Source organism: Impatiens glandulifera, chromosome 1 (assembly GCF_907164915.1).
Source record: "Impatiens glandulifera chromosome 1, dImpGla2.1, whole genome shotgun sequence".
Classification (NCBI taxonomy): Eukaryota; Viridiplantae; Streptophyta; class Magnoliopsida; order Ericales; family Balsaminaceae; genus Impatiens; species Impatiens glandulifera.
Genome location: NC_061862.1, coordinates 89,434,280 through 89,461,599, shown reverse-complemented (window position 1 = coordinate 89,461,599; position 27,320 = coordinate 89,434,280). Strand labels below are relative to the sequence as shown.

Sequence of the window (27,320 nt, the reverse complement as noted above, 5' to 3'; positions counted from 1 at the left end):
TAAATAATTTAAATTTTGGAGTTAAGTCTAAGTAATTTTTAATTACCTCTTATATGAATAAGTGTAAATGAAAATTGAATTTTAATTTATAAATTTTATTTTTAATTTATAAGTTTGGTTGATATATAATATATATATATATATTAATTTTATATTTATTATATTATAATGTGATATCCTAGTAGGAAAAAAAAAAGAAGGAAATAAGACAATTCCATCCCGGATGTACTTTATATAATAAAAAATATATTTTATTTATTTAATTAAATATATCATAAATATAATTTATTTTTTAAAGATAATATTTGATGGTATTTTATTTTGAACATATATTTTTTAATTAATTATAACATTATAAATTAATTAAAATTGAATGTTATTTAACAAAAGAATATTTGAAATTTTAGAATATTTTTTCTAGCAATGTCATGGACTTTTATATTTACATTATTAAATCTCTATTATAACATAAATGATGCAAAGTGTTAAGTTTAATTCACTATTTATTTTTTATACTCCAAATATACATTATATTCTATTGTAATCCTCAAAGATGAGTATATAGTTTATTTCTCAATTTCTTTATTTATGTAAAGTAAGTGTTTGTTTTATTTTATTTATTACCAATTAAAATCAAATTATTAAATATTATTGTAAGTCATTTTTTTATACAAATTAAGGAGAACCATTGTAATGGAGAAAAATACACTATCTATAAACATATACATATACAGTAGTCATATATCCGCTTTAATCTTAAATAATTGCTAGTTTAATTAATTATTAATTAAAATATTTATTATTATTTTTAATTAAATTTATACCTGTCAATATATTTTATTCAAATAATTAACTTTTTAATTTATCTACACAATAAAATTATTTAAAAGTAACTATCATTTTTAATTGGTTTTATAGCTGATTTATTTAACCTATTAAATAAAATATTATTTGAGTTTTAATTAATTTTATTATTATAATATTATTTTATATTTAAATTTTATAAAAATAAAATAGACTATTTTGATATTTGTTTAGTTGTTGATTTTAGTGATTAAATCATAATAAAAAATAAGACGTGATAATAAAGTGTTTGATAAAAAATACAACCTCAAACGATCTCTAAGTAAGAAATAATTGTCAAATTAAAATTTTAAAATGTGCAAGAATAATTTTTTTAGACCATATTTTATTTGAAACAACCAAATATAGAGAAAACGAAAATAGAATTAAAATGAATGAAAAAATATTATTAAATTTATTAATATATATAAAAATAATTAAAATATATTTTATAATATTGTGTATCTAAACTAATATTTCAATGAGATACTAGAACAAAAAAAATTATAATTAGTGTTATTTTCAAATTCAAATCTAACTCCAAAATATATTCTAACAAAGTCACTTAACTTTGTCCATAGCCACTTATAAAATAATTAAAATAAAATTATATAATTTAATACAATATTCTTTTTCAAAAAGTTAGACCCACAATAATTGATGAAGTTTGATTTTCACTTTTATGACTTTTTCAGCTATTGCACTTTGGTTATTTAATAAATTTAGATAACTTCATTGCTCCATAACTTTTTTCTAAACCTTATTTTTTCACTAAAGATAGAATATGAAGACTATGTACATCCATAAAACAAACAAAACAATTAAAAAAAATAACATTGACAAAATTGTTAAACTATGAAGGGTTATAAAAAAAAATCTCATTTCTTAACAGGTTAGTAAGGTTGCCAAATGGGGATATAATTAGAATTTGGATGAATAAAATACAAATTAATTTTAAAAAAAAAACATTTATCATAATCTTTATACAAAGTTTGACAATAAGAGAATTTGCATGAGGAATCAATCTAGCATCTCAAGAGGCATACATATTACATATTATTATAAAAAAACAGCCAGATTGAGTCATTCTTAGTTCAACATGAACAACAAAAGTTATAATTCCGAGCTATAACAAATCGAAAACAAAAGATAATCAAGAAAGGAGTTTGATATCTTCAGTAGACTAGTTGTGGTTCAAACTCGGCCAAATCAACTGATCCAGACTCAACCGGGGGCATTAGATAAGCAGCCACAATTTCAGAAACAAGTGCAGCAACTAGTGGAACCCTCTTCAGGTTCTGAATCAATGGAATGTCGTCTGTTTGACCGATAGCCAACAACTTCTCGTTGATCGCCACCATCCTATCCAACTTCCTCTTGAATTCTGGATTCTCAACATCCAATACCGCTGGGAATATCCTCGCAGATGTCCGATTAGTCTGCAATTTTTTTAAAAAAAAATTATGAAAAAGACGGTAATAGATAGAGATTACACAAGGTTCTTGGCGATAGAAGACTCACCTCAATGATTACATGCATATCGAACTCCTTTGTGTTTAAACCAATTCCTTCGTAGAAATCATTGCGTTGACAGTCGTTTAGATACATCGTCACGTACACCTGCATCAAATGTTATCAAAGAATTATTGATCAAAGTTAAAGAACATGTATTGATGATAAAACAAAAGGTACAAGTAACCAATTTTTTGTTGTCATTGTTTTTAGGATTTTGATTAATTTCATGAAATAGTTGGAAAATTTGATAGAAAAATCTTAATGGGATAGAGGTAGAGATAAAGTTAATGATCCTATTCTTACTTAAAACACTATAGTGTTAGTTTGCTAAATAAATAAATAAAATTATCTTTTGAGAGATCATTTGTGACATAAATGCTATAATAATACTGAAAATCTTCTATCAAAACTCTATAATAGAAATAGTATAAATCCTTATATACTATAGAAAAAATTGACATGATTTTTTTAAATATATGATTATACTAAAAATAAAAATATTAATGAAATTATTACATCTTAATATATATGTTTATAATATATAAATTAAAAAGAAAAAAAAAAAGAAGCCTTTTATTTATAATATATAAAGTGGGTTTGCCTTTTTTGAAAATTTTTATGTTTCTGCCCCCCCCCCCAATGAAAAAACTCTACTTCGGTTCAAACTTCTAGTAATTTTATTTTATTTTATTTGTTCTCTTATTTCAATTAGATTATCAAAGTAACCAAAAATAAACCAAATTGTACATTTAAAAAAAATCAAACTAGGAAATAGGACCTCAACTAATACTTTAACCACACTTTTATAACCTAATAAAAATGTATCTTACTCAAAATCCAATCTTTTTCATCATTTCACCTTATATATGTATCACTCTTTTATTCATCTAAATATCAAAATACGCTTTAATTTGATAAGTTCTCTCTTATCTTTCTATTTCATATATTTAATGGTCATTAAACTTTTAAAAACTAGAATTTTAAAATATTAAGTCAAACCAAAAAATTCTAAGATCAAACAAACTCTTAGAAGCTTGTTTAATGTATGATTTTATTACATAAAACTCACTTATCATCACTTTATTAATTAAAATACTAAAAATAACCTACTTTATCTTTATAAAATTTAAATTTCTACATATAAAAAAACATTATAATATTTCAACCTATTAAAAGACAACTAATCTAAACAAGATTTTTTCTTAAAAATTCCAAATAACCCAACATCAATCAAGCTAAGGTATTATTAATAAGAATTGAGCCTAATACCTCTACCTACAATCAAACTATACCCTAATCAACAATATTTTATTAGGGAACCAGTAAAATGAAGAAAACCCATTAAAATGAAATCAATAAGCCATGAATGAAAACAAGGGAAAAGAGAGATTACCGATAAGCAAAAGAATCTTGACCAAAGCTTAGCTTTCCAATCATTAAGGAATTGAGGCTGTGCTTTAAGAAGAGCTGAGAAGAAATCTCCATGGCGGTTCTCATCTTGACACCAATTCTCAAAATACTTGAAGATTGGATAACATTGGTATTCTGGGTTCTCTTTTAGGTGACGATAAATTGTTATGTATCTCCAATATCCTATCTTCTCAGACAAATATGTAGCATAGAAGATGAACTTTGGCTTGAAAAATGTATACTTTCTTGCCTTGGTAAGAAACCCCAAATCCAAAGCCAAATTGAAATCAGACAACCCTTTGTTCAAGAATCTGTATCAACATATCCAATCAATCTATCTATCTATCTATCTATCTATCTATCAACAATCATCAAAGGAATTTGAAAGATTCAGAAGCATACCCAGCATGTCTAGCTTCATCTCTAGACATTAAAGAGAAAATCTCAGCCACAACTGGATTAGTTTTCTGCATAAATGGATGAAAGTATTAGAAATTAAACAGGAAACTGAAATTGAGATGTAATCGAACCTTAAGTCTTCTTCCAAGTTCTTTGTAGAGAAGGAAACCAGAGAATTCGGCAGTGCATGAACGTTCAAGAAACTCAACAAAGATCTGTCGGAGAGGTCCTTGCATGTTGTCGGCGGCTTCCTTAAACTCTTTGTTTCGAACAAAATGGGTTTGATTATAATCAGTTTTGAATTCCTGTAACAGAGCTTCGAATTCAGCTTCGTTTAGGTTTTTGTTTATCTCAACATTGAACAGCATTTCCATCTCTTCGAAATCTGTAGTGTAGAACCTGGGAGTCAGCAATGATTCGTTAATTTCTTTCTTCCCTGCAATTTTCTTCTTCGGCGACTTCGTTGATGACTCGCCGGTGGTGGTGGCAGCAGACATGGTGATTGTACTGAAATTTCTGGAAAAGGGTTTGAATTTGTAGGGATTAATGCTGCCAAAACGGGATCTTGAGTTGAAATCTGTTATGGGTTTTACTAGACCTCCTAATGACATCATCTCGGCTGCCATTTTTGGTGATGGAAATGGAAGCAGGGATTGAGTGAGTGATGAAGATGAAGAAGAAGAAGAAGAAGAAGGGTTTATGAAATGGGGAAAGATTTGTGGTGGAAAAACATTATAAGAAATGGAAGATCGAATACTATTGGTTGAAGAAGATGGTTTGGGGATTTCCTAATCTCATCCGATGAAATCCATCTTTAAATGGGAATTTGACACGTGTCATATCTTCTTCTTTGAAAGTATTTTCTATGGGCTTGAAATGTAGTTTGGTGGATTTATAATTTTTTTGATAATCTAGTAGAAAAATTTCTTAGATTATTTTGTCATGTTTTAAATATTGAGATTAATTAGACAAATTAAATGTTTTGTGTAGATAAATGATTGAAGAATCTCTTAATTAAGGAAATAGTTTATATCCAACTCTAAAATTCTTGAATTTTAAAAAAAAACTTTCTACTACAAATGACATAATTATCCTTTTAAAACTAAAAAAGCAAATTTATTTTTATTTTATTTATACCTTTTTTTTTACTTAGAAAATCTGAAACCAAAACATAGATCATTTTAATCCTACCCAACTCACTTTTTTTTATCATTGTCTTAAATTTAAATCATATTTTGTAGATTAAAAGTTTCATATTTGATTCTTATTGACAAAGTATCAAATAAATAAAATAACGTTACAAAATTAAACTCGAATAAAAGAATGAAATATCTATGATAATCAAACTATTAATACACTTAAATAAACATGATTAAGAAAACACAAAATTCACAACCCTACCAAGGTTTCGTCGAGCTTCGTTTGATGCATAGTTTTTAGGATTTAAGAAGAAAACTTTTTTCAAATTACCACTTTTGAACCATACATAAAATGGTGATTATTGTCATCCCACAATAATCTGGATGTCATCTGATGGATCAAAAATTCCTGAAATGACCCGAATTAAAAACATAATCCTAATTTTTTTCCTTCTGCCTTCATTTCCCATTTCCTTCAATCTTTTATCTCTTCAACTCCATCCATCAATAACAGAATGAGTTCACAACTTACTAGTATTGATTATAACCAGGATAGGGGGAAGGGTATACCTATAACAGATTTAGATACAAATGAACAAACTTATAATAATTTTGAAGGTCAAGTCTCCGAAAGTGGAATAGGCAAACCAAAAACTCTTCAAATCAATGTGGTAGTAATATTTTGAGATGCTTCCTAAAATATAATCGGTTTTTAGCATCGGTGGTAAGATATTTGACCAATATCACCGTGCATTAAAACTAGATGTTGAGGCATTGGTTTGTTGTAGAGATTGGTTAGTTGGACAAAAAGTTAGTGGTTTGTCTTTTTTTTTTTAATTATTTGTTTAACCATTTGACTAATATTTTTCTTTGTAAAAAATAAGGTGGGTTGGTCTGGTTAGATGATTTTACTGAAATTATTATGAGTTTATTCATAAATGGGAATGAATTAAATGATTCACCTACTTAAACTACTAGAAAGTATACCACAATAGAGAAGTGGAGTTTGAAACTTCAAATTACTTTTGTGATGCTTGAAAACTTCTTTTTTTTTTTATCATATATTGATATCACACTTTTCGTTATGTAATATTTATTTTGTTAAAATTTCTAAGCACCTGTTTCTATTTTAGACGATTAGACTTTAAATGAACATAATTATCATATTTAAAAGAACAATTATAATAGTAAAAAATCATTTCAGGTTGATCGAATTGGTTCGAATTCGGATCGTGTTCGGGTTGGGAATTTTTTGTAATGCATATACTCCAATCCGAATTGACAACCCTGAATAAAACAGTTCATTAAGCTAAAATATGTGTAATAAAACTGTTCATTAAACTCAAATCTTGTTATCTCATGAATTTATATGTTGTACCACATAGTTATGGCCAAGATATCCTAACTAGTGAATTGTCTAATACAAATCCTTACTGAAATCACATCGCCATCAAGAACAACGTCAATGAACAACTACAAGGACGATCAAAGAATATTTTCGCAAAATCAAATATTCAAATATCTCGTGGAAGGAATCATCAGAAACACAGTCAATTGATCTTTGAGTTTTTTGAATTTCTTTTCAAAATAATTCTTTATCCCATCATAATCACTTCATCGTTCAAATCATTTATAAAAAAAAAATACTTTAATTTTACATACAAAAAAACTGTTTATTTAGGTAGCAGAAATGTAACTTTCATTTTCACAAAGTCTTAAGAGCCAAAAAGACCAAATACACCTATAAATATTGTTCAAAAACTAGGAACAAAAGAAATGAATCATACAGTTTCTCCAATAGGCAGTCTTTTTGCTCTATTTCAAATTAATGAGAGCACTCAAAGGTGATTTACAACACTATAAAGAACCACAAGAAGCCATAGTTACTTCTAAATGTATCAATTTTTCGGGTTGTTATTAATCTTCCTTCCTGCTAGCCCCGTTTTCTATAACACCAATTTGGATGACGTGATTCTCCACTCCAATCAAAGACTCTTCTTCAATGGGAAAGATAAACTCGATCTCATTGTCTTCCCTGATTTTAACATTCTCTTCGATATCACCATAATCCAAATTCTTCAAAATCGAGGGGAGTGATGAAAGGGCGTCGTCGTCTTCTGTCAGTTTGGACCGCAATTCGTTATCTAATTTTTCTTTGGAGTAGTCCTCAAGGTTATCCCTTATTATAGGAGTAATGTGATCCATACAAATTGCTTCTTCATGGGCTATTGACCGAAAATCAATCAGTGAAGGAGGAATCTTGGATAAGAACACCTCCCTTAGATTGCTCATTGTGCCTTTGTTGTATGGATTCTCTTTCTTGTCATAACGATTTCGGAAGTTTTCGTATGTTGTCTGCCAAAACGTAAATATATTTCACAACTTTGCATAACATACAAGTTACAACACAAGTATATATATAATATTTTTAATTCAGAAAGGTAGCACCACCCTTCACATTACCCCAATTTTAACTTAAGACGTTCCTCCTATAAGGAATCGAACTCATAACCTTGGGTCTTTTAGACACGACACTTGTCACTTGAGCTACCCTAATAGTTACAAGTTACAACGCAACTCGGTTGGAGTAAAGTAAAAAACTCGGTTTCAGATTCGATTTCCACTAAGAATGCTCTAATTTAAAGGGGGTAATAGTTAGGATCATTCTAACCACCCGAGTCACAAAAGAAAAAGAAAAGTAACAAACTCGTTCTAAAATGAGTCATTATGCAATAAGTGTGGATGTAATTAGAAGTAATAGTTTCATTTCCAAGTGTTTTAGAAACGATTATCAATACCAATTAAATGAAAGAAAATGCAAAAATAAAATAAAAAATATCCCTTTTGCCAAAGTTCAAGGGACTTACCATCATTTTTTCTCCCAAATGAATTAAGATTGAAGTTTGGCGAGATGTAAATGAGCAAAATACCCTTCAACTTAACGAGATCAAAAAAGAATAAAACAAACCCCTCTAAACTAGAAATGAATGAGCCCGAGAGATTAGTATCCCCGACAGAGCGTGGAATCATAAGAACATGCCAAGAAGTTTCATACATAGATATCAAACATGCTATTAAAACATTGCTAAGGAAAACAGGGAGGGGGGTTTACCTGATTTGTGCAGATGAGATAGAAATGGAAAATTGTGAGGCCACCCACAAACCAAACAGCAATGAAGCAGTACACGATGAGGAAAACAGAGAAGATATCGTGTCGCATGGCCTTCAAGACTTTCCCTTCTTTCCAGATGATGTTCATCCAGGAAAAAGTAAATACAAAGATGCATAAGATGGTTGACGTCAATATGAACATGTAGAAGAATCGATAATTACGCTGCAAACCAAAAATGAAAAAAAATAAAATAATGAGATGTTTTCTTTTTTCATATACAATTCCATGAAAAGGACAATGTTTTTGTCATGACCCATTGGCAAAGGCATGTCCAGCCTTAGAGACAACTTCCTATAGAAGGCTCTAGAAGATGAATATAGCAGTTATTACAATGTAGTTGGTTAGTTAGAGCCTTAGAGGTGTTTCTATATATAACACAATTGTAAGTTTAGCAGATTAGGCTATATTGATGCAAACCTATTTGATTGATGAAGAAATCCCTTATCCCATCATCAATCAAATCATCTACTAAAATACTGAAACAACCTTACTTTATTTTAAAAAGGATATTTTAGTCAGTTAATCAAATAACCCCAAATAATAATGATATCATATCGGTTTATTTGAGAAAAAACCTACATCAAACAAGCTCCAACTTTGTTATGTTAAAATCTCATGAATGGAATAATCTTTGACCAAATATCAGGTGCTTTTAATGAGTATCCAATATGAGACCTTATGTGGTAAGCCACTTAGCCTAAGTGTGCGTTACTTACCATGCTTTTTACATTACACTAAAAGGATTTCCTTTAATATTTTTGGATCAACTTAATAATGTAGTAATGTAACATACTTTTGTAGAATGCTCCATGTAATTAGATCAAATGGAGAACATGAACCAGCAAAATTACTTACTATTCCAATGCATTGACCAACCCACGGGCAATGATGATCAAATCTCTGAACGCAGTTGTTGCAGATGGAGCAATGAGAAGCACGGGGAAGACGATAAAGCAAGCAAGTATCGCAGAACTTTACTTTTATCATGTGCCCATTTACAATCACATCTTTAGTTCGAGGTAATTTCAAATGAGGGGTTCTTCCATTAACCCATTCCATGGATGGTGTTGGAATCTCACAAGGATCATCCAACTCGGGTGGCTTCGAATTTCTTGGCAAAATTCCAGGATCTCTACTGGCAGTTAATAACAGAAATGTAATAGCCTGCATCATTTTAACAATGTTAATGTAGAAACACAAAGAATCAACTTCTTGATTTGACTGAAAAAAAAAAAAAGTGATTAAGAGTATTGCAAGGATCATGCTTCAAACCAATCTGAATTTATTAAGAGTGCTTATTTGAATTAAGTTCATTTAATAAATTTTACTTAAAATCACTTAATTATTTATATTCAACTAAAATAAAATAAAAATATATATTTCCAATCTGACTTAATTTGGTAAACTCTGAATGACTTAATCGAAAAAACAGTAAAAACATCTAAAAGAAAACTTGAACCCTAGAAATTAATCAACTAACGTCATTATAATACCGCCTTTAAATACTTCCTCAATACAAGCTCCACTTTTTATCAAATCAATTTACATACCAATTACTTCAAATTTAGATATATTCAACATTTATTTTCCAAATACTTAATTAATTCGACATTTAAAATCCATTATTCAACATTCAAAACTTGATTTTCAGTTTGATCAAACACACTCATAACCAAAACAAGGGAAATAGTACTGGCTTTCATATGAAAATAGTGATTTCTCATCAATATGTGGATCCAGATCGGTTCATATTAGAAATTAAACAGGGTGTATCTCCACTTTGTAGGACTCAGATTGAGAAACAATTAAACTAAAGAAAGAATCCATTTCTTATCTGTAAGGATCATACCAAATATGCTACCATTTTGCAAAGAAATCAATTCAAACATGGAAAGTGATTGATTAATATTAATGAAGAAGAACTAACCAGAATAGTAAGAATAGATCCAACAGCCAAGACAGAATACCAAAGAGTGATATGTTGAGCACCAGTCCTGCTGATACTAAAATATACTTTGACAAGAAAAGCTATTGCAGGACCTGCAATTAGCAAGATAGACAAGAAAAGAGATGCTCCATCCGGACCAAAGATCAATCTTCCTCCTAAGAAGAATTTCTGAAAAAATAAATCAAAGGAATTGTATAAAGTTAGAAGAAAACCCATAGGGTTTCTAATGGAAATCTTTGTAAATTGGTATGACTTACGTTGGTTCCTTTCCACAGCTGATAAACCCTTTTAGGTTTTATCTCAATTTCTGACATTACGTTGTTGTTTGTAGAAGAAGATGAGCGAACAAAAGACTTGTCGCCCTCAATCATACTTACCTTGAATGACTAATTAAGAACGACCCATCTAAAATCGTTGGATCCAGAATCAAATTGAAAGAAGAATGAAAAGAAAGTCGATCAATTGAATGCAGAAGTGACAGCTAGCTACTCGAGAAGAAGAGGTGAATTTCTGTGGCTGTTTGCCCTAATAATATCTTTCTCGATTATAGAAAGCTATTAAGAATGAATGAATGAATGAAAGATAGAGAGAAAGTCTTAAAGAAGGTATATTTGCATGCAGCTGTCTTCTCTCTTTCTCTCTCCTCTCTCCTCTGTCAACAATAATAATCCATGGAAGAAAGAAGAAAGAAGAAGAAGAAAGCTGCCTTTGGCGGATGTTTCAAGCTTCCCGGGCAATATTTAATTTATTTTTATTATTTTTCAAATAATTTATTATCAAATTAATACTCAATAAATTTCTTATTATATTTGGAAATTTATTTATTTATTTATTTAACCAAAACTCATTAATTTATTTGGATTCTCATTCAATTTTAATTCACACTATTTATCTATAATACGTTAATATTTATCAAAATTATTATAATATTTATCAAATTACTATAAATGTTAAAAGAATGTAACATATCAAATTTAAAAACTTTGTCAAATTTGTTTTTGTTTTTTTAAATCACTCTTATTTATTGAGTTAAACAATTTATTAAAATATAAAATACAGAAAAAAATCTTTTTATTTGAGATATCATATAATAGAATATATATTTCATTATTTCTTATAACTTGTATTTAAGACATCTTAATTTAATAATTTGTTTGTTTTAAAATTTGAATTATTTAAAAAAAAAAATCAATTATATCAACTCAAAACAAACAATATTATAATGTCAAACAAGAGGATATTTGACTTCAATTAGAATTATCTTTAAAAAATATAATGAATATTATTTGGATGAATAAATTAGATTATTAAAATCTTAGGCCAAGACCATGTCATCCTTATAACTTGATAAATTAGTAAATAAAATAATGATATTTGTTTTTTAAATAGTAATAATATGTCTGTCTTTTGAAATTAGTTGGTACATCTCAAATCACTATTATATATATATTTGTTTAAAACATGCCCTAAGTTTAGATTTTAAAGGTAAATGTAAAGCATGTGTTTTAGTTAATTAAGATTATTATAATACCCTTTAAACTAGATTGTTTGGTAAGATTTGAGATTACATCATATCATTTAGTATGTAAAAGTCAATAATACCATTTTATGAAATCATGGGTTTTGAATTGAAATGTGTGATATTGACAAGATTGTGTGAGTTATTGATTTAATTTGGTTAAAATAGTTTCACAAAAATAAGTAAATCATTTATATATATATATATATATATATATATATATATATATATATATATATATATATATATATATATATATATTAAATTTTTATAGAAGTTCATATTTGTTTTATTTGTTTATTAAAGATTTCATTGATAAAGATTAAATAAAAATGTACTAATCTTTTTGTGCATTTTTTCTCAACTACTTAACTATTAATTATATTTTTTTTTCTAAAAAATAAATTGGAATATCTCAAATAGACATCTCACTAGAGAATATATTTTTATTCCTAAAATAGATTAATAATTTTTTTATAAGTTGACAAATAAACATTAAAGTCTAACTTTTTTACATCAAAAGCTTGTAAATGTGTGGATTATATTAAGATTATTTCTAAATAATATATCACTGGCTCATCAAACATATTGATTTTAATTTAATTATTTGAATTATTAATTAAAATATTAAATATTATTTATTTTTTCAATTATATTTATTATAAATTTAAAATAAATGAATATAAATAATATGATTTAATAAAACGAAGTAATCTACAAGTATTAATTTTTCTTTCTAAATAATTTCAATTTTTCGATAATTGAATATCAAACAAGCTTACTCAATCTATACTTCATTTTCAATTTATGATTATTTTTTATTTTGCTTTATACTTTTAATTGTAGTCATATATATAAAAAAAACAAATAAAAGAAAGATTTCATTAATTTGAAGTTATACAGTTGTTTTTCGTTTTTTAATAAAAAACTAAAAATAAAATCGATAAATTAAAATAATAATAATAGAAAATTAAGAAAAAGCATATTGTCCGATTTCTCCAAGGTTTTGAATGTTTTATTTTATAAGATAAAAACATCGTGCGCATCAAAACCAACATTCTCCTAAGATTCTTTTTTATGATTAAATTAATAATAATAATAATAATAATAATATTATAATTATTAATAAAAACAAAAAGATAACAAGTGTTCCTTAATTAAGAATGAAAGTGGATGTCTTGTCACGTTTATGTGGCTAACGTGCTCTCACAATGTATTAACTCAAATATTTGGTATATCAAAAAAACAAAAAAAAAACTCAAATGTTGGTATTATTTTTTTTAGAAAATATTACTCATTAATAAATAATAAATAAAAGAAAACATCTTAAACACAATAAATAAAATTTATAATATTTTATTTTATTTAAAAAAAAATAGAAAGATAAAGTCATGTAAGAAAAAGATTGTTGAGTTTTAATTTATCATACACAATTCTTTTTAAAAATTTAGTAAAAAACCTAGATGACCAAACATCCAAAAAGTTCTAAGAGCTGATTTTTTAAAATTTTAGTAAAATAATTTAAACTTCTTTTATTAAAGTGTTTTTAAAATTAATAATTAAAATTATAAAAAAAAAAAAATTAAAATTTGTGATATTTTGGGAAACTTTAAGTACAATTGAGTTTGACACGAACATAAATTTATATACCTAATTAAAACATATTCAAGAACATTTTTAATTAATACTCTAATAAGTTATTAAAAAAAATAGTTTTTAAGTAAATTAAAAAAAATGTCTAAACTTAGCTCCAGCGCAACTGGACGTTTCCAGGGCCAGTGATTTAATAATTGAGAAATAAATAAAATGTTATAAGATTGTTTTTGAAAATATTTTTAAAAACCTTGATTTTTTCAATTATTTATACTCTTTTAAAACATCTCTTATCACATATTATCAAATAATTTTATTAATTAACTAGTTATTTTTACATTGCATTTCATTAAATTTAAATTTTAAATATAAAAAAGACATTTTGACAATCTTATAAAAATCTCAAATAACTTATATTTTTACAAAAACAAGATTTGTTTTTCAAAAATCTGTAAAATAAAATAAAAAACCAACATTAATTGTGATATGGCATAATTTCAAGTTCCATTCTTCTGATACGCAGCTAGCTAGTTCTATAATTGTGTAATGCTAGAAGGGTTAAAACAAAATTGGATTTTAATTTTACAGAAATCTTAACCAATCAAATAACGTTTTTTCTGTTCAAACTCAGCTTCAAACGAACATCCAAACATTCGAACACTTTTGCTTGAAAGGATTGACAACAAAAAAATATTTATTCTAATTCTACTCAAAAAAATATTACACTTTTGATATAAATGAAATGCTTAAAACTTCAATACATATTAATACTTGTAAGTGGGAAAACTAAACCAAGGACAAGTCAAATAGATCAACATCTTATCATGAACTAACTCAATTTTTCCATAATCTTAGTCTTGGTGATCAATAAAAAATGAACCTAAAATATATGAAAACAAACCCCAATCATGATATTTGATGATATTGAGAATAAGTAGCCATAACACAATTAGGGTTCATTAATTCTTTTGATTGGGACAGAACATTCACTTACATGAGAAAGTACACATCACACTAGCTAATTGTCATCAATTAATGGTGTACATTCTCAAGCATCAGATATAATATAAAAACAAAAAAGTAATAAAAAAAATCCCCACTGAATTGTAAGAACTGGAAAATGGTCATTGTCTATAATTTTCTATTATGGACATTGTTTATACTGACTTATTGAGGTTGTTGGGTCATCAGAATTTCAATAGCTACATTCAGATCACCATCAGCAGCAGCTACTGCAACTTCCACTTGTGTCTGCAAAATTAAAATGACAAGATTAAGGCCTTGTTTGATCAGTAATCCAAGGGCTTGTTTTACGTGTTTTTTCCCAAAAGATATTAAGATTATTTCAGAAAAAAATCTACATCAAACACGCTCAAAGAATACAAAGTTAAAATCGTGAAATGAATTTAGATAGAAAATAGGATGTTACCTTATCAAAACCCATCGCCACTAGTTTTTGGACGTCATTATTGGACAAAACTGGGGCCTGTATTCATGAGAAACATTAAAGAGAATTGCATAAAACATATATTTAGAAGGTTCACAGCTTATAAAGTCAAAAATTGAAAACCTGTTGAGGGGTTCTAGTAGTTGCGTTTATGTTATCAGCGAACTGCCTGAGAAAAAACACCAATTCTGTGAGATTTCCCATCTATATGTGGATCCAGATTGTTGCAAAAAAAAATGAAGCTTGAAAAACAAAGTAATTGGATCATCTTTGCCAGTTTTTTCTTGGTTCCAAATGTGATATACTCAACTCAATTAGCCAAAAATATATTCATTTTTCATTCTACTTTCCAACTTTTTCCAAGCATTTTCTAATAGTTGGTTTTAGTGGCCTAAACACTGATGCAAAAAGCATAGCCAGTACTATAACTGTTGCATAATTTTTCATGGAAATAGAAGGTTTTAATAAGTGAAGCTTATTATAATAAGAAGATTTTATTTTTGGCACAATCCTTGATGATGACTTAAGAGATCAAATAGTTGTTTTCAAAAGCCTAGAAAAGAATGTAAGAGTAGACAACCAACAACTTGAAGTAATCTCAATTTCAAGTTGTTTGGTTACAAACCCTTTCTAATACCTTCCATTCACTTCGGTTTCCACTGTATGAGAAGGATGATCTGAATTGCTTGAATCCAATAGTCTGGCCTGTAAGCTAGAGTCAGAACTTACAGGATTAACAGCTTGATTTTGAGGAGCACCAAGTGTCCTTCCCCTCCCTGGGAATCTTCCATCATTTTCTTCTGACTGCAATTTGACAGTTCAAACAGTAAAAATTATAAAAAGCTGAGGGATTAATTTTGACATTTTGTAAGCCAATGGGTACTTTTGGAATTCAAAATAAACTGAAAACCAAGGCATGATTGTCAGTTTATAACTGCCTAGTTAAGGAATGTAGTTATAATAACAAATATTTTATATTTTATACAAAAAATAAAATGTTGTATACTCTAATGTCCATATTCTTAAGAATAAGTGACCAACATATACATACTATTTGCCTTATTTATATTATTAGTTCTTAATGGGATAATGCATTTAAACTTGAAGAAGTAAAATTCTCACTCGCTTCTCAAGAAGATCAAACACATCATAACCATATCCAGGACAATCACAAGATAATGTGAACATATTATCTTGCACTATTAAGTACTACTATTAGTCTACTACTATACGGTACTATCCTCAAACTACTACTAATTACTATACTACCCTTATCATACTACTGCTACTAATATATCCTACTATTACCATTACATTGTTATGTTGCGTAAATAGGTATACCTAAAACCTGAAAGAAAATCTCTCGCATTGCTAGAATACCATACTAATATCATTTTGTTAGACTTATGTTTTAGTCTGGACATTAAGGGAAGTAAATGGTCAGACTTATAAACCCAAAAGGGTCTCCTTTTCAAATTGGAAAAGAAAGTACAAAAGGCAATTAAATAGATATATAGAGTTTAGCAAAAAAAAAAATATATAGAAAGTTTTTGATTTGATAATAAAAACTAATAAAAGAAAATGTACAAGTAATAGCAGGTAAATACCAAACAAAGATACCATGCAGTAGTTATGCAACTTCTCAAATTAGAAATGTAGACTGCTCTTACAGAATATTTATAACTAACTGGCTTTGAATATAAAAAAAAAATATTTATAATTAACATGGATATGAAATTCTGTAAAGAAGATAAGATCTCTTAAGTACCTGAACAGTTGTCTCCCTTTGAGGAATCAATGAGGTGATGTTCCTCCAAATGTTTCCAGACAGAATATCACTGCTAATATATTTGGTAAACATTAATCTTACAAGATCAAGCTAATTTTTCTGAAGGAGCAGAACCAACCAACCTTTGAGTATCATTTGGATTAGAGTAAGTTGGTAGGTAGCCTGAAGGACTTGCACCAGTGCTGACTATGAACTTTGGCCTCCTCACACAAGATGACTGAAAAAGTATTCAGAAAAGTCAGGATATGAATGAACAAGTTTTAGAAGTCAGAATCAGAACAACCTAATGATAGCAACCCAATTGAGAATTCAGGGCTTTGATAAATGTTAAAAGAGAATCATTGAAATTTGTGACAATGATGGAGCAGTAGAGTTGCATAAGTCGCGGTGAGAGGTTAACGAGTTAAAGAGAGAGGAAGACAGGATGAGGAGAACCAGAAGATGGTAGAGCTTGTTTGATGTAGTTTTTTCTTTTAAATAATTGGATTTAAAAAAAAAAAAACTGTTTGATTAAAGAAGTGGATTATCTAAAATACCCTTTGTGTTTAATATTTTAAAATGCTATAAAAATAAAAGGTATTATAAGAAGGTCTTTTTTTAAGGGTATTATCTATATATTATATTTGATTTTCTTTGACAAAGACAGTCTTTTTTATAAGGGTGTTTTATTTTTAGTTGATGAAGTGATTGATGATGTGATAATTTGGACTTCATCAAACAAGGCCTTGATGCAGTTAAAGTATTCACAACCACATATTATCTTGAGAGTTTCCAGTTTGCCGGACTTCGTCTCAAGGAAACTTTGGTTTTTAACTAGCAACTAGGAAAAAAATCAATTATGTCCCCAAACACTTCATTGAAGAGCATATGTAGATCCATAAGCCTTGCTAATAGCAAGTTTGCTCTTGACAATTTTATAATTAGGGAAAAATTCAAAACTAGCAATTTATTTTTTGAAAGGAAAAATAAATTGCTAGTTTTAGTAGTAGTCAAAACTAGCAATTTATTGTCATGGTTCTTTTATGATTTTACTTTCGTTGTCCAACGAGTACCCTGAATTGGATAATATTTCAGATAAAAGAGTCTATGCAATTTCCATCTTTACCCTATATTGGATATTATGTTAAGTTAGAGAACAAAAAAAAAAAGGCAGGAGCTGTAATAGGTTTCACAAGGTTTGGCTAGTTTGCCCATCTTGCTATTAGCATAAAATTCAACTCTGTATGCTCAAATTCAAATAATTAAAGTATATATTTGTTAATTACTTGGTCCAAGCAGTAAAAATAATACACGAGTACATTTGAAAATAAAGTTACTTACTATCCAAGAGAAGGATTCAATATTAGAATAGAATGAAGGTCCAGGAATTATGAAGTTGAATAATCCATAGGTATCTGAAAAGGAAAAGAAAGGTGCTGTAATATCAAACCCCTTGAGTGAAATGACGATAACTACGCATCACAACAAAAATTAGAAACTAGAGTAGTACAGAAGCATACATGCAAAACCAGATAAAATTCCGCAGAGATGACCTAGAAAAGATACGTTTGTCATGAGAAGCTGAAATATAGCCAGTAATATCCATGGATACCTGACACATACATCATACTTCATGATCAATTACTAAAGCCTTCGATATTACACATCAAGAAGAGAAGTTTTTTTTATACCATTTAGCTGGAATATTAAACAATCCAAACACACTGCATGAAAAAAATGACATAAATTAGTAACTCAAAAAATATTAATTGCAAAAGGAAAGGGAATCAAAGGAAATCTGATAATAAAAGATTAAAGATTCCCAATCAAGAATATAGAAGGAAAAAATGTGAACTGGCACAAAATCAAACCTTCTATGCTGTGCCCCACTCAAACTTGTCTCTATAACTATCATAGAGAATAAGACTCCAGAGAAGCCAATAGCACATTCGTTCAAGAGATATTCATTAGAGTACAAAGGGTTGTGAGCCACCACTAATGCAATAAAAAGATGAAAAATGGCATTGGTTGTAGCCAAGAGAATTATCAAGTATAAGAAACGAACAGATCCCATAATTCTCTCCAGCTCAGAACCCAGTGGAACCAAAGCCATCATATTGAATAAAACATGAATCAGAGAACCATGAAACAGGATCGCGGTATAGATCCTGTAAACTGAAACATAATAATAAAATAAGAGTCAGGATATAGACAGTCACATAAATACTTTTAACATTAACATCAATCATTATTTGTGTGAGGTGAGGTGAAATTTAAATGCTTCATGTCTCACTAAACAATGAGGCCTCTAAGAAAACTAAATCAAAGTTAACAATTCAACATGGCTTGAGTTAAGAGTTGAAGTGTTCAATACTTTATCATTTCAAGAAAAGAAAACTAAATAGAAGTTCTAATAATATTATTACATAATATTAGATCATCTGGTTATTCGATGCAGAACTTCTAATAATATTCTAATCATATCTCATCATGAGATATTTAATCAACACTAATTAAGGCTGTGGTGATAAATGTATTAGCAGTCAATCTAACTGAATCGAGTCATTTCTCTATTAAGTTGCTTTGGAAATATAACTAATTTAATCACTTAATTCGGTAAGAAAATCCAAAAATAAGTACTAAATTTTAAGAAAATCCCAACTTAATACTGAAAATTAATTTGTTGAATCATACTTCAAACTAGATCGAAAATTTATATTTCATGATATCTCATGTTTTTCACTTAATATATTAAATACATAATCTTCCGTTCTTACCGGACAGGCTTGGTTCATATATCATGAAATAAAGACGATACTAGTGAGGTCATAAATGGATTGATCCAAAAAGTGTCAGAAATTACTCAGCATACTTTCAAGATTTATTTTATCCTTTTTGGTCATGAATTAGGCATGGAACAACATGAAAAAAAAATGATTATTAACCTAATGTGAAACAAATCTATCTATTAAGGAAAATAATTGAGAAAATTATTAACAATGTTGCATAAGTTTTAAAAGCTAGGATGCTATTCAACACTAATAAATCAAATAAACCTACATGACCTGTTTGATAACCGCCATTTAGGGTAATTGTAAATCATTTACTTATTTTTGTTCATCACTTCTCTTTATCTTCTATTTACCAGAGACCTTTGAGTTTTCTCTTCCATTGTCCAAACTGGATGTGTTGAACCCTAAAACATGAAGTAAAAGTGGTAACAACTCTACTAGACTACATTTCCAGTGGTATTTAGCAGCAAGTTAAAAGATTTGAACATCACATGAAGCTAGGGACACAACCATTATGTGTCACACAATCAATAAATACAAGTGAATTTTGTCTGGCCTGGGTAGTCTCACCAGATAAACCTGGATCTTACTTGGGCTAAAAATGTTCGCATGTTTAGACCATTTAGTGGAACACTTGAAGCTTTCAGAAAGATGTTAGGACTTGTGGAGCAGGGCCAGGGTTTAGAAGTCCAGAGATGAGAATTCAGAAACTTTGTACGAAGCTTTGTAGTTTTTTTTATTGAGACCAAAGTTTTGTTTTCCATGAGGAGGCTAGAACAGCATCTCACCGCCATGACCCTCATTTGAATCAAGGTACCAAGACTTTGTAATTCTATAGTTCAATGAATAGTACATCATAACTGGAATTTATTTATATAAGTCGCTAGTACTGTTGTACAAACCACAGTTTAGGTAGTTATTTGTACGTTATTGTAATAGTTGTACTATAGATGTCCGTTCAATCCACTTCAACTGGATAATTCATCGGGATATATAAAGTCCTAGGCCCTAAATGCATAACACAAGACCTGACACATTTTAGGAGAAAATTTTATTGTAGCTATATCATGATATTCTAATCAGACAATGTTAGAAAACCTAGCACAAATGATTTCACTGAAGCCTCAGACTTCCCTGGAATGGGCTCATAATTCTCTCTGCTTTGTCAACCAACTAGCTAAGACGAAATCATAACTGAACCATTGAGATATAATCAGCAAAGTGAAGAAAATAATAGAATCAAGAACCATAAAGAGCAAAAGGGTATAATCCAACTAGGAAAACCGTCTTCCAAAGATCTAACGGTTACAAATTCTGCAGTAAATATCATCTAACAGCATAATAGGTTGTTTCACATTTTCCTTCTAAAAAAAGATGCTCTAAAGCATCCGGAATACTCCCCTGTAATGACTATAGATAAATGAACAAAAGTTGAACTCTGTCAAACATAAACTATAACCATTCAGAAATCTGAAAGCTTCTGTGATCTCTAGAAAAATTGCCAATTTGGATGTCTGGATTTTAAGAATATAACATTGAAGTTGACATTAGGATATCGAAAACCATGGATATCTAGGGACCCATATATCAAATCTCACTAAGTTTGAAAGCTCAACCGAAACCCAGGACAAGGTGTGATTTATATAATTTTGAAATTCTTTTCTCAGCCTTTACGGAGAAAAGACAAATAAAAGAGCACATGAAATTCCAAAACTCACCATAAGTAATACATCTTAAGAATCTTTAGCTATCAATCATATCCAGCATCAATATGGATTAAATGATGTAGTTCCTCACAACATTGCAGTCATTTATCTCCCTAAATTCCCCCTCAAAAAAATTGGAACATTTCCAGGATTCATAAGTAAAGTGATGATACAACATTCTGATAGAGTTTAGACTCCCCGGTTTAAGCAACCCAAGCAAAGGGGTGAGAAGCCAAAAGAAATCGCGACGAGAAGTCTAGAACCTTTCGTAATTTCATTCAATAATATTAAGTTGAAACTTGATATGTTTTTATACAAGTCTAACCCTAAACTGGAAAGGTAACTACGTTGCTACTAATTTTGAAAGATAAATACTATCCTGATAAACTGAAAAGGTAACTACTACTACCATCATAAATTGAAAGATAAAATACTATCCTATAACTAATTAAAATAAATAACAGTAATTAAATACAATAACCCTAATACAATTAATTTTCCGGCAACGTGTCGTCATGTGATTGGCCTTTCGGAAACCTAATCTCCGTTCCTATCACATTCCAAGTGAGCACTACTAACCAAATGAACAAGAGAAAGCATATTCCATGCTAATTGTGATAGAGGTGGAGATATAACTTACATTTATAACTCAAACGAACATAACGACATAAATTCAAGGTACTTTAAGCAATCATTTTGAGAAATACCTTGAAAATGTGAGGTGACATCAAAAGGTGAAAAACACACTTCAGCAAATGAGTCATATCCAACCAATAGACAAGCCAAATAGATGGCACCACAAACAACAACAACTGATGAAGAAAGAAATGGAATGCCTTCCCACCACTGCCCCAGTCTAGTTGGAAGTCCTGCCTGTTCACACATGATCAAAATGGAGAATCAAACCCTAGTAAATGCTATGAACAGGCCACATAAAGCAGAAAGATTAAACAAGAATTTTATGTTTCAAACCATAGAACAAATAAATAAACAATTAGGGTTTTGCATTTCGTTATGCTGGGATCTCCATCATCACAATGAAAGAAGAAAAGGAACTTGAGAACAGTAGTAAAATTAAACAGCAAATGTCGTTCGCTAGAAGGTTAAAAAATTGGCAAATAAATCTCAATCTGGTGATTTTACAGTTCATTATTGAGATAAGTTAGCGTAAAATGAAAAGAATAAAACAAAGAATTGCGATCTTCTTCTGAAAGTTCACCTCGGAAACGATGTTTGATCTCATTGTTTGTTGGTAATCTTCAAAGAACGATTAGCTTTGATGAACTACTACTTCTCCCAGATTAGACAAAAGAGTGTTGTAGAGAAGTAACGATTCGGATTTTGCTAAAGCTTGCCCCTTTTGAACCAAATGACCAGAGCCACCTTGCGTCAAATTGGTTGCTCCTGGACTAAGCTAGAACTTCAAGATTCCTCGAGCTTTATCGTTCTTCTCCCACCTTTTTTATTTTATTTTTATAGGTTATAGATCAAATAATCTCTTAATTTATAATAGATAATCAAGTGGGAAATTTGAGGAAATGACCTATAAATGGCTCTAAATGCCTATGTGTCGCCGCCTGATAATTAAAATTGATTCGGTGGGGAAATTTGAACAAATGACCTTAAAAATAGGGGTGAATTGCTTTTGGTGAGGGTGAATAAATTAAATAGCGCTGGTGACCTATTTTTTTTTCTGACGAAAATGACTCTATTGCGTCACGCATCCTCAGGTTGCGTGACGTAATTTTTTATTTTTTAAAAAAATTAAATTATGAAATTTTTTGGACGAAAATGCCCAGTTGCGTCACGCAACCCCGTTGCGTGACGCAATCGCGTCACGCAACCGCGTCACGTAACCCCAGGTGCATCACGCAACCGCGAGACGAAAAAAAAAAATTTTGAAAAAAAAAATAAAAAAAATTCGGTTGCGTGACGCAAGGGTATAATTGTCATTAAAAAAAAGAGGGTCACCAGCGCGCTATTTAAATTATTCACCCTCACTTCCCTCAATTCACCCTATTTTTAGGGTCACATGCTCAAATTCCCCGATTCGGTGACCATTTTATTTTTTTAGATGAAATTACTCTTTTCGCGTAATGCGAAGTGAATTAGGGTTTTATGTAAATATTTAATTTTTTTCATTTTCTTTCTCTCTCTTCTCTTTCTGTTCTTGTTCGACGGCGGCGAAAACTACGGCGACGACGGCTACAGCTACGGCTAGGGCGATATCGGCGGCGGCAGAAAATAAAGATAAGAAAACCCTAACCTTGAATCGATGTTTATAATACATAATTATGTTTTTATTTCCATATCTTTATTTCAAACTCTAACCTTAACCCTAAATCGATTTATGTTCATGTTTCCAGTATCTTCATTTGAAAATTCTAAATCAATTTATGTTCTTATTGTCTATTATCTTCATTTCAAACGATTTATGTTGTTCTTAATCAAACCCTAAATCAATTTAATATGTTCTTATTAGTTCATATTGGTTCATATTTTTGTTCATCTTATTGTTCATATGTCGATGATGATACTTGCAGATCATATGAGTTCCGTTTCAGGAAAGATACATCGCGTTTCGCTAACTACCTCGCGTTTCGCTAAGTATTTCGCGTTTCGTTAAGTACTTCGCGTTTCGTTAAGGGTCAAGATTTTTTTGTTATTTATAGTGAATCATGAACTTCATTTGACAAGGTATCTACATCACTCATGGTTTTGAAGAGAAGTTGTGTTAGTAAAACAAACCTTAATAGACATATTTAGATTTTACATTAATGGAAACATTTAGATTTTTCAGAAAAGACCCTTAAAGAAGCCATCATTAAGAGGAGATGCTTCTTCAAAGGGCTTTTCTGAAGAATCTAAATGTTTCCATGTAAAATCTATTAAGGTTTATTTTACTAACACAGCTTCTCTTCAAAATCATGACTTTGTTGTTGATACTTTGTCAAACGAGATAGATTACATATGAATCAAATAAAAAAATTTGGACTTCACGTTTTGCTAGGGACTTCGCGTTTCGCTAGAGACTTCACGTTTCGCTAAGGAAGTCGAAAAGGCGCATAGAAAGTCGAAGAGGCACGCGTTTCTGCACGCGCTATACCTTATATTTAAAAAAAGATCATTTCTGCATGTGAACATTTCATTTCTTCTATCCCTCGAGTCGTCTCTCTCTAACCTCTCTTCATTGAACTCTTCCCTACCAAGGCCGATCCTTTCTGTCCGTCTTCTCGTCCGTCATTAATCTCAGGTTTGTTTAGTTTTTCGGTTGTTGTTTGTCTTTTTATGGTTTTTTGTTTATGGGTTTTGGTTTTGCATGTTAAGTTAGGGTTTTTGCTTCTCTGTTTCTGGTTTTGGTTTAGATTTATGGTTTTTGCTCGTCTTATGTTAAATTTAATGTTCATGGTTTCTCAATGGGCATATCCCATATTAGGGTTTTGCGAAGTACTTCCCGATTCGCTAAGTACTTCCCGATTCGCTAAGTACTTCCCAATTCGCTAAGTACTTTGCGTTTCGCTAAGTACTTTGCGATTCGCTATGTACCTCGCGTTTCTCTAAGTACCTCGCGTTTCGCTAAGTACCTTGCGTTTCGTTAAGTACTTATGGTTTGCGATGATTTATGTATTTGTTATTACATTTTTGTTGTTGTTCCTTTTTTAGATGACAGAAACCACAGTTATTGAGTTTCCTGGTCGGATTTCTTGGAAAAGTGCCCTCTATCTGAAGAAGATTGTTATGAAGTTTGAGGAAATGGATCTTGTGGAGAAGGTTTATAATACCCAATTCAAATATATATTCGCATCCCCAGTGTTATATTTCTCAGTAACTATTGTACATCACATGTTGCTTAGGAGGGTAAACTCAAACTCCAAGGAGATAACTTTCAATGTCAATGGACAACAACATGTATTTGGTACGAATGAGTACACCTTGGTCACAGGCCTAAACTTCGACAGGTTTCCTGAGGTGAACGAAGAAGAATGCCGAGGTTGTCCACATCTATTAGTACAATATTTTAAAGGGAAGACGAGTGTACGAATGCAAGAGGTGGAGACTGCTTTTTTGAAATGCAAAGATAAGGAAGATGCATGGAAGATGGGACTGGTATGTCTGATTTGCCAGTACCTATTTTCATTTGACCTAAGGAGGGTGGTATTTCAAAAAATCCTCCACATGGTGGAAGATAAGGAAACTTTCCTCCGATTTCCATGGGGGAAGGTCACCTTTAGAGCCACTTTCAAGGGTTTGAACAAGAACATGAAATATCTCAGTCACCAATATTATGAGAAGAAAAAGAGTGATGATCCTTATGCTCTTTTTGCTTATAACATTTACGAGTTTGCACTAGCATTTCAAGTATGAACATATGAGGTCATCAAAGGCTTTGTCCCTAAATTTTCCAGAAAGAATCAGCTTAATGATCCTCTACGCCCAATGTTGTTAGTCTATCATTCCAACATGAAGAACACCTTGATCGAGATAAAGTCTGCCCTTGAGACCACATATCTGACTGAGATGGAAGAGTCCTCCATGGAGAAGAGGTTATATAGTGGTGTGGACTTTAAACAAATAGACGAGTCAACTGATCAATTTTTTGAGGGATTTATAGAATGGAAGATAGTCAAAGAGGATTTTGATGAAGAGGAGAGTGAACATGACGATGAACATGAAGAACCTACTCTCAAACCTGCCACCAGGAAGAGAAAGGCTGAATCTACTCTCAAAGAAGCAGTAAACCTAAAGAGGAAGCTTGCTTATGAATCGAGTCCTCCCAATACCAACATTCGTAGTCCCCCCACCGCGACGTCAAGTCCTGCATTACCTCTAACATCTTCTGTTGGATGTAAATGTGAAGAGCTGAAGGAGGAGCTCATCAAAGAGGTGAAGGAGGAGCTCAAAGAGATGAAAACAGAGCTCCTCAAAGAAATGAAAACCACTTACAAAGAAACTCAAGCACATCACCATGTTTTTATGAAAAAGTTGGTTGATAGTATGTCCGAACAGTTATTAGCCAAATCCAACCAAAGGATGGCCATTTTAATAGCCAAAATAGATAATATGGAGGAGGAGGAGAAGTAGAAGAAGAAGAGCAAGGTGGACAAGAAGGACAAGACTGAGGTAAAATAATAAAGCTTAGCGTTTCTCTAAGTACTTAGCGAAACGCGAGTACCTCACGTTTCGCTAAGTAACTCGCGTTTCGCTAAGTACTTAGTCAATTGTTGTTCATATCTGACCACAATGTTGTTCTATTTTTGCAGGAGATGAAGACGAATGAGATGGAGTTGAAGGATGGGAAGGTGGAGGAGAGTGTGGATGCGAAGGTTGAGGAGATAGTGGATGTGAAGGATAAAACTGAGGTAATTTATACTTAGAGAAGTTAAATGTTGTTTAAGGAAGTAAACGCTGACACAATGTTGTTCTATTTTTGCAGGAGATGAAGACGAATGAGATGGAGTTGAAGGATGGGAAGGTGGAGGAGAGTGTGGATGCGAAGGTTGAGGAGATAGTGGATGTGAATAATAAAACTAAGGTAATTTATACTTAGCGAAGTCAAATGTTGTTTCGGGAAGTAAACGCTGACACAATGTTGTTCTATTTTTGCAGGAGATGAAGACGAATGAGATGGAGTTGAAGGATGGCAATGTGGAGGAGAGTGTGGATGCGAAGGTTGAGGAGATAGTGGATGTGAAGGATAAAATTGAGGTAATTTATACTTAGCGAAGTCAAATGTTGTTTCGGGAATTAAACGCTGACACAATGTTGTTCTATTTTTGTAGGAGATGAAGACGAATGAGATGGAGTTGAATGATGTCAAGGTGGAGGAGAGTGTGGATGTGAAGGTTGAAAATGATGTGAAGGTGGATGGTGGGGAGGTTGATAAGGAGATTGAGAATGATGTGAAGGTGGATGGTGGGGAGAGTGAGGATTTGAAGCTCACCGATATGATGCAACAAATAATTGAGAATAAGAAGGATAAGGTCAAGGTTAAGAAGGATAAGTTCAAGGTTGAGAAGGATGGGAAGGTGGACGATGATGATGATTTCCAATTATACAATACTCCACCTA

At 30.4% G+C, this 27,320-nt stretch overlaps 3 protein-coding genes across 4 annotated transcripts; all 3 read right to left on the bottom strand.

Moving 5' to 3' along the window:
* Nucleotides 1–1,869: 1,869 nt before the first annotated feature.
* Nucleotides 1,870–4,850, bottom strand: LOC124919239 (magnesium-protoporphyrin IX monomethyl ester [oxidative] cyclase, chloroplastic). Its single transcript, XM_047459437.1, has 5 exons — nucleotides 4,299–4,850; nucleotides 4,171–4,235; nucleotides 3,752–4,079; nucleotides 2,365–2,463; nucleotides 1,870–2,282 (listed from the first exon to the last, which is right to left on the bottom strand). The coding sequence occupies exons 1-5, from the start codon at nucleotides 4,791–4,793 to the stop codon at nucleotides 2,019–2,021; spliced, it is 1,251 nt and encodes a 416-aa protein (XP_047315393.1). The 5' UTR covers nucleotides 4,794–4,850; the 3' UTR covers nucleotides 1,870–2,018.
* Nucleotides 4,851–6,991: 2,141 nt separating this feature from the next.
* Nucleotides 6,992–11,112, bottom strand: LOC124922155 (probable protein S-acyltransferase 4). The gene is made up of 5 exons (XM_047462884.1): nucleotides 10,684–11,112; nucleotides 10,406–10,594; nucleotides 9,334–9,642; nucleotides 8,419–8,640; nucleotides 6,992–7,661 (listed from the first exon to the last, which is right to left on the bottom strand). Exons 1-5 carry the CDS (start codon nucleotides 10,795–10,797, stop codon nucleotides 7,224–7,226), a joined length of 1,272 nt encoding a protein of 423 aa, XP_047318840.1. The 5' UTR covers nucleotides 10,798–11,112; the 3' UTR covers nucleotides 6,992–7,223.
* Nucleotides 11,113–14,471: 3,359 nt separating this feature from the next.
* LOC124919238 (rhomboid-like protein 15) lies at nucleotides 14,472–22,689 on the bottom strand. 2 transcript variants are annotated; one of them, XM_047459435.1, is made up of 12 exons: nucleotides 22,471–22,689; nucleotides 21,959–22,124; nucleotides 18,625–18,928; nucleotides 18,445–18,477; nucleotides 18,274–18,365; nucleotides 18,095–18,168; nucleotides 16,897–16,991; nucleotides 16,754–16,826; nucleotides 15,623–15,789; nucleotides 15,109–15,154; nucleotides 14,968–15,024; nucleotides 14,472–14,789 (listed from the first exon to the last, which is right to left on the bottom strand). In XM_047459435.1, exons 1-12 carry the CDS (start codon nucleotides 22,492–22,494, stop codon nucleotides 14,706–14,708), a joined length of 1,215 nt encoding a protein of 404 aa, XP_047315391.1. In that variant the 5' UTR covers nucleotides 22,495–22,689; the 3' UTR covers nucleotides 14,472–14,705. The 2 variants fall into 2 exon arrangements, with proteins under 2 accessions (XP_047315391.1, XP_047315392.1); XM_047459436.1 differs by having other exon boundaries at nucleotides 16,754–16,823; nucleotides 22,471–22,688.
* Nucleotides 22,690–27,320: the final 4,631 nt, after the last annotated feature.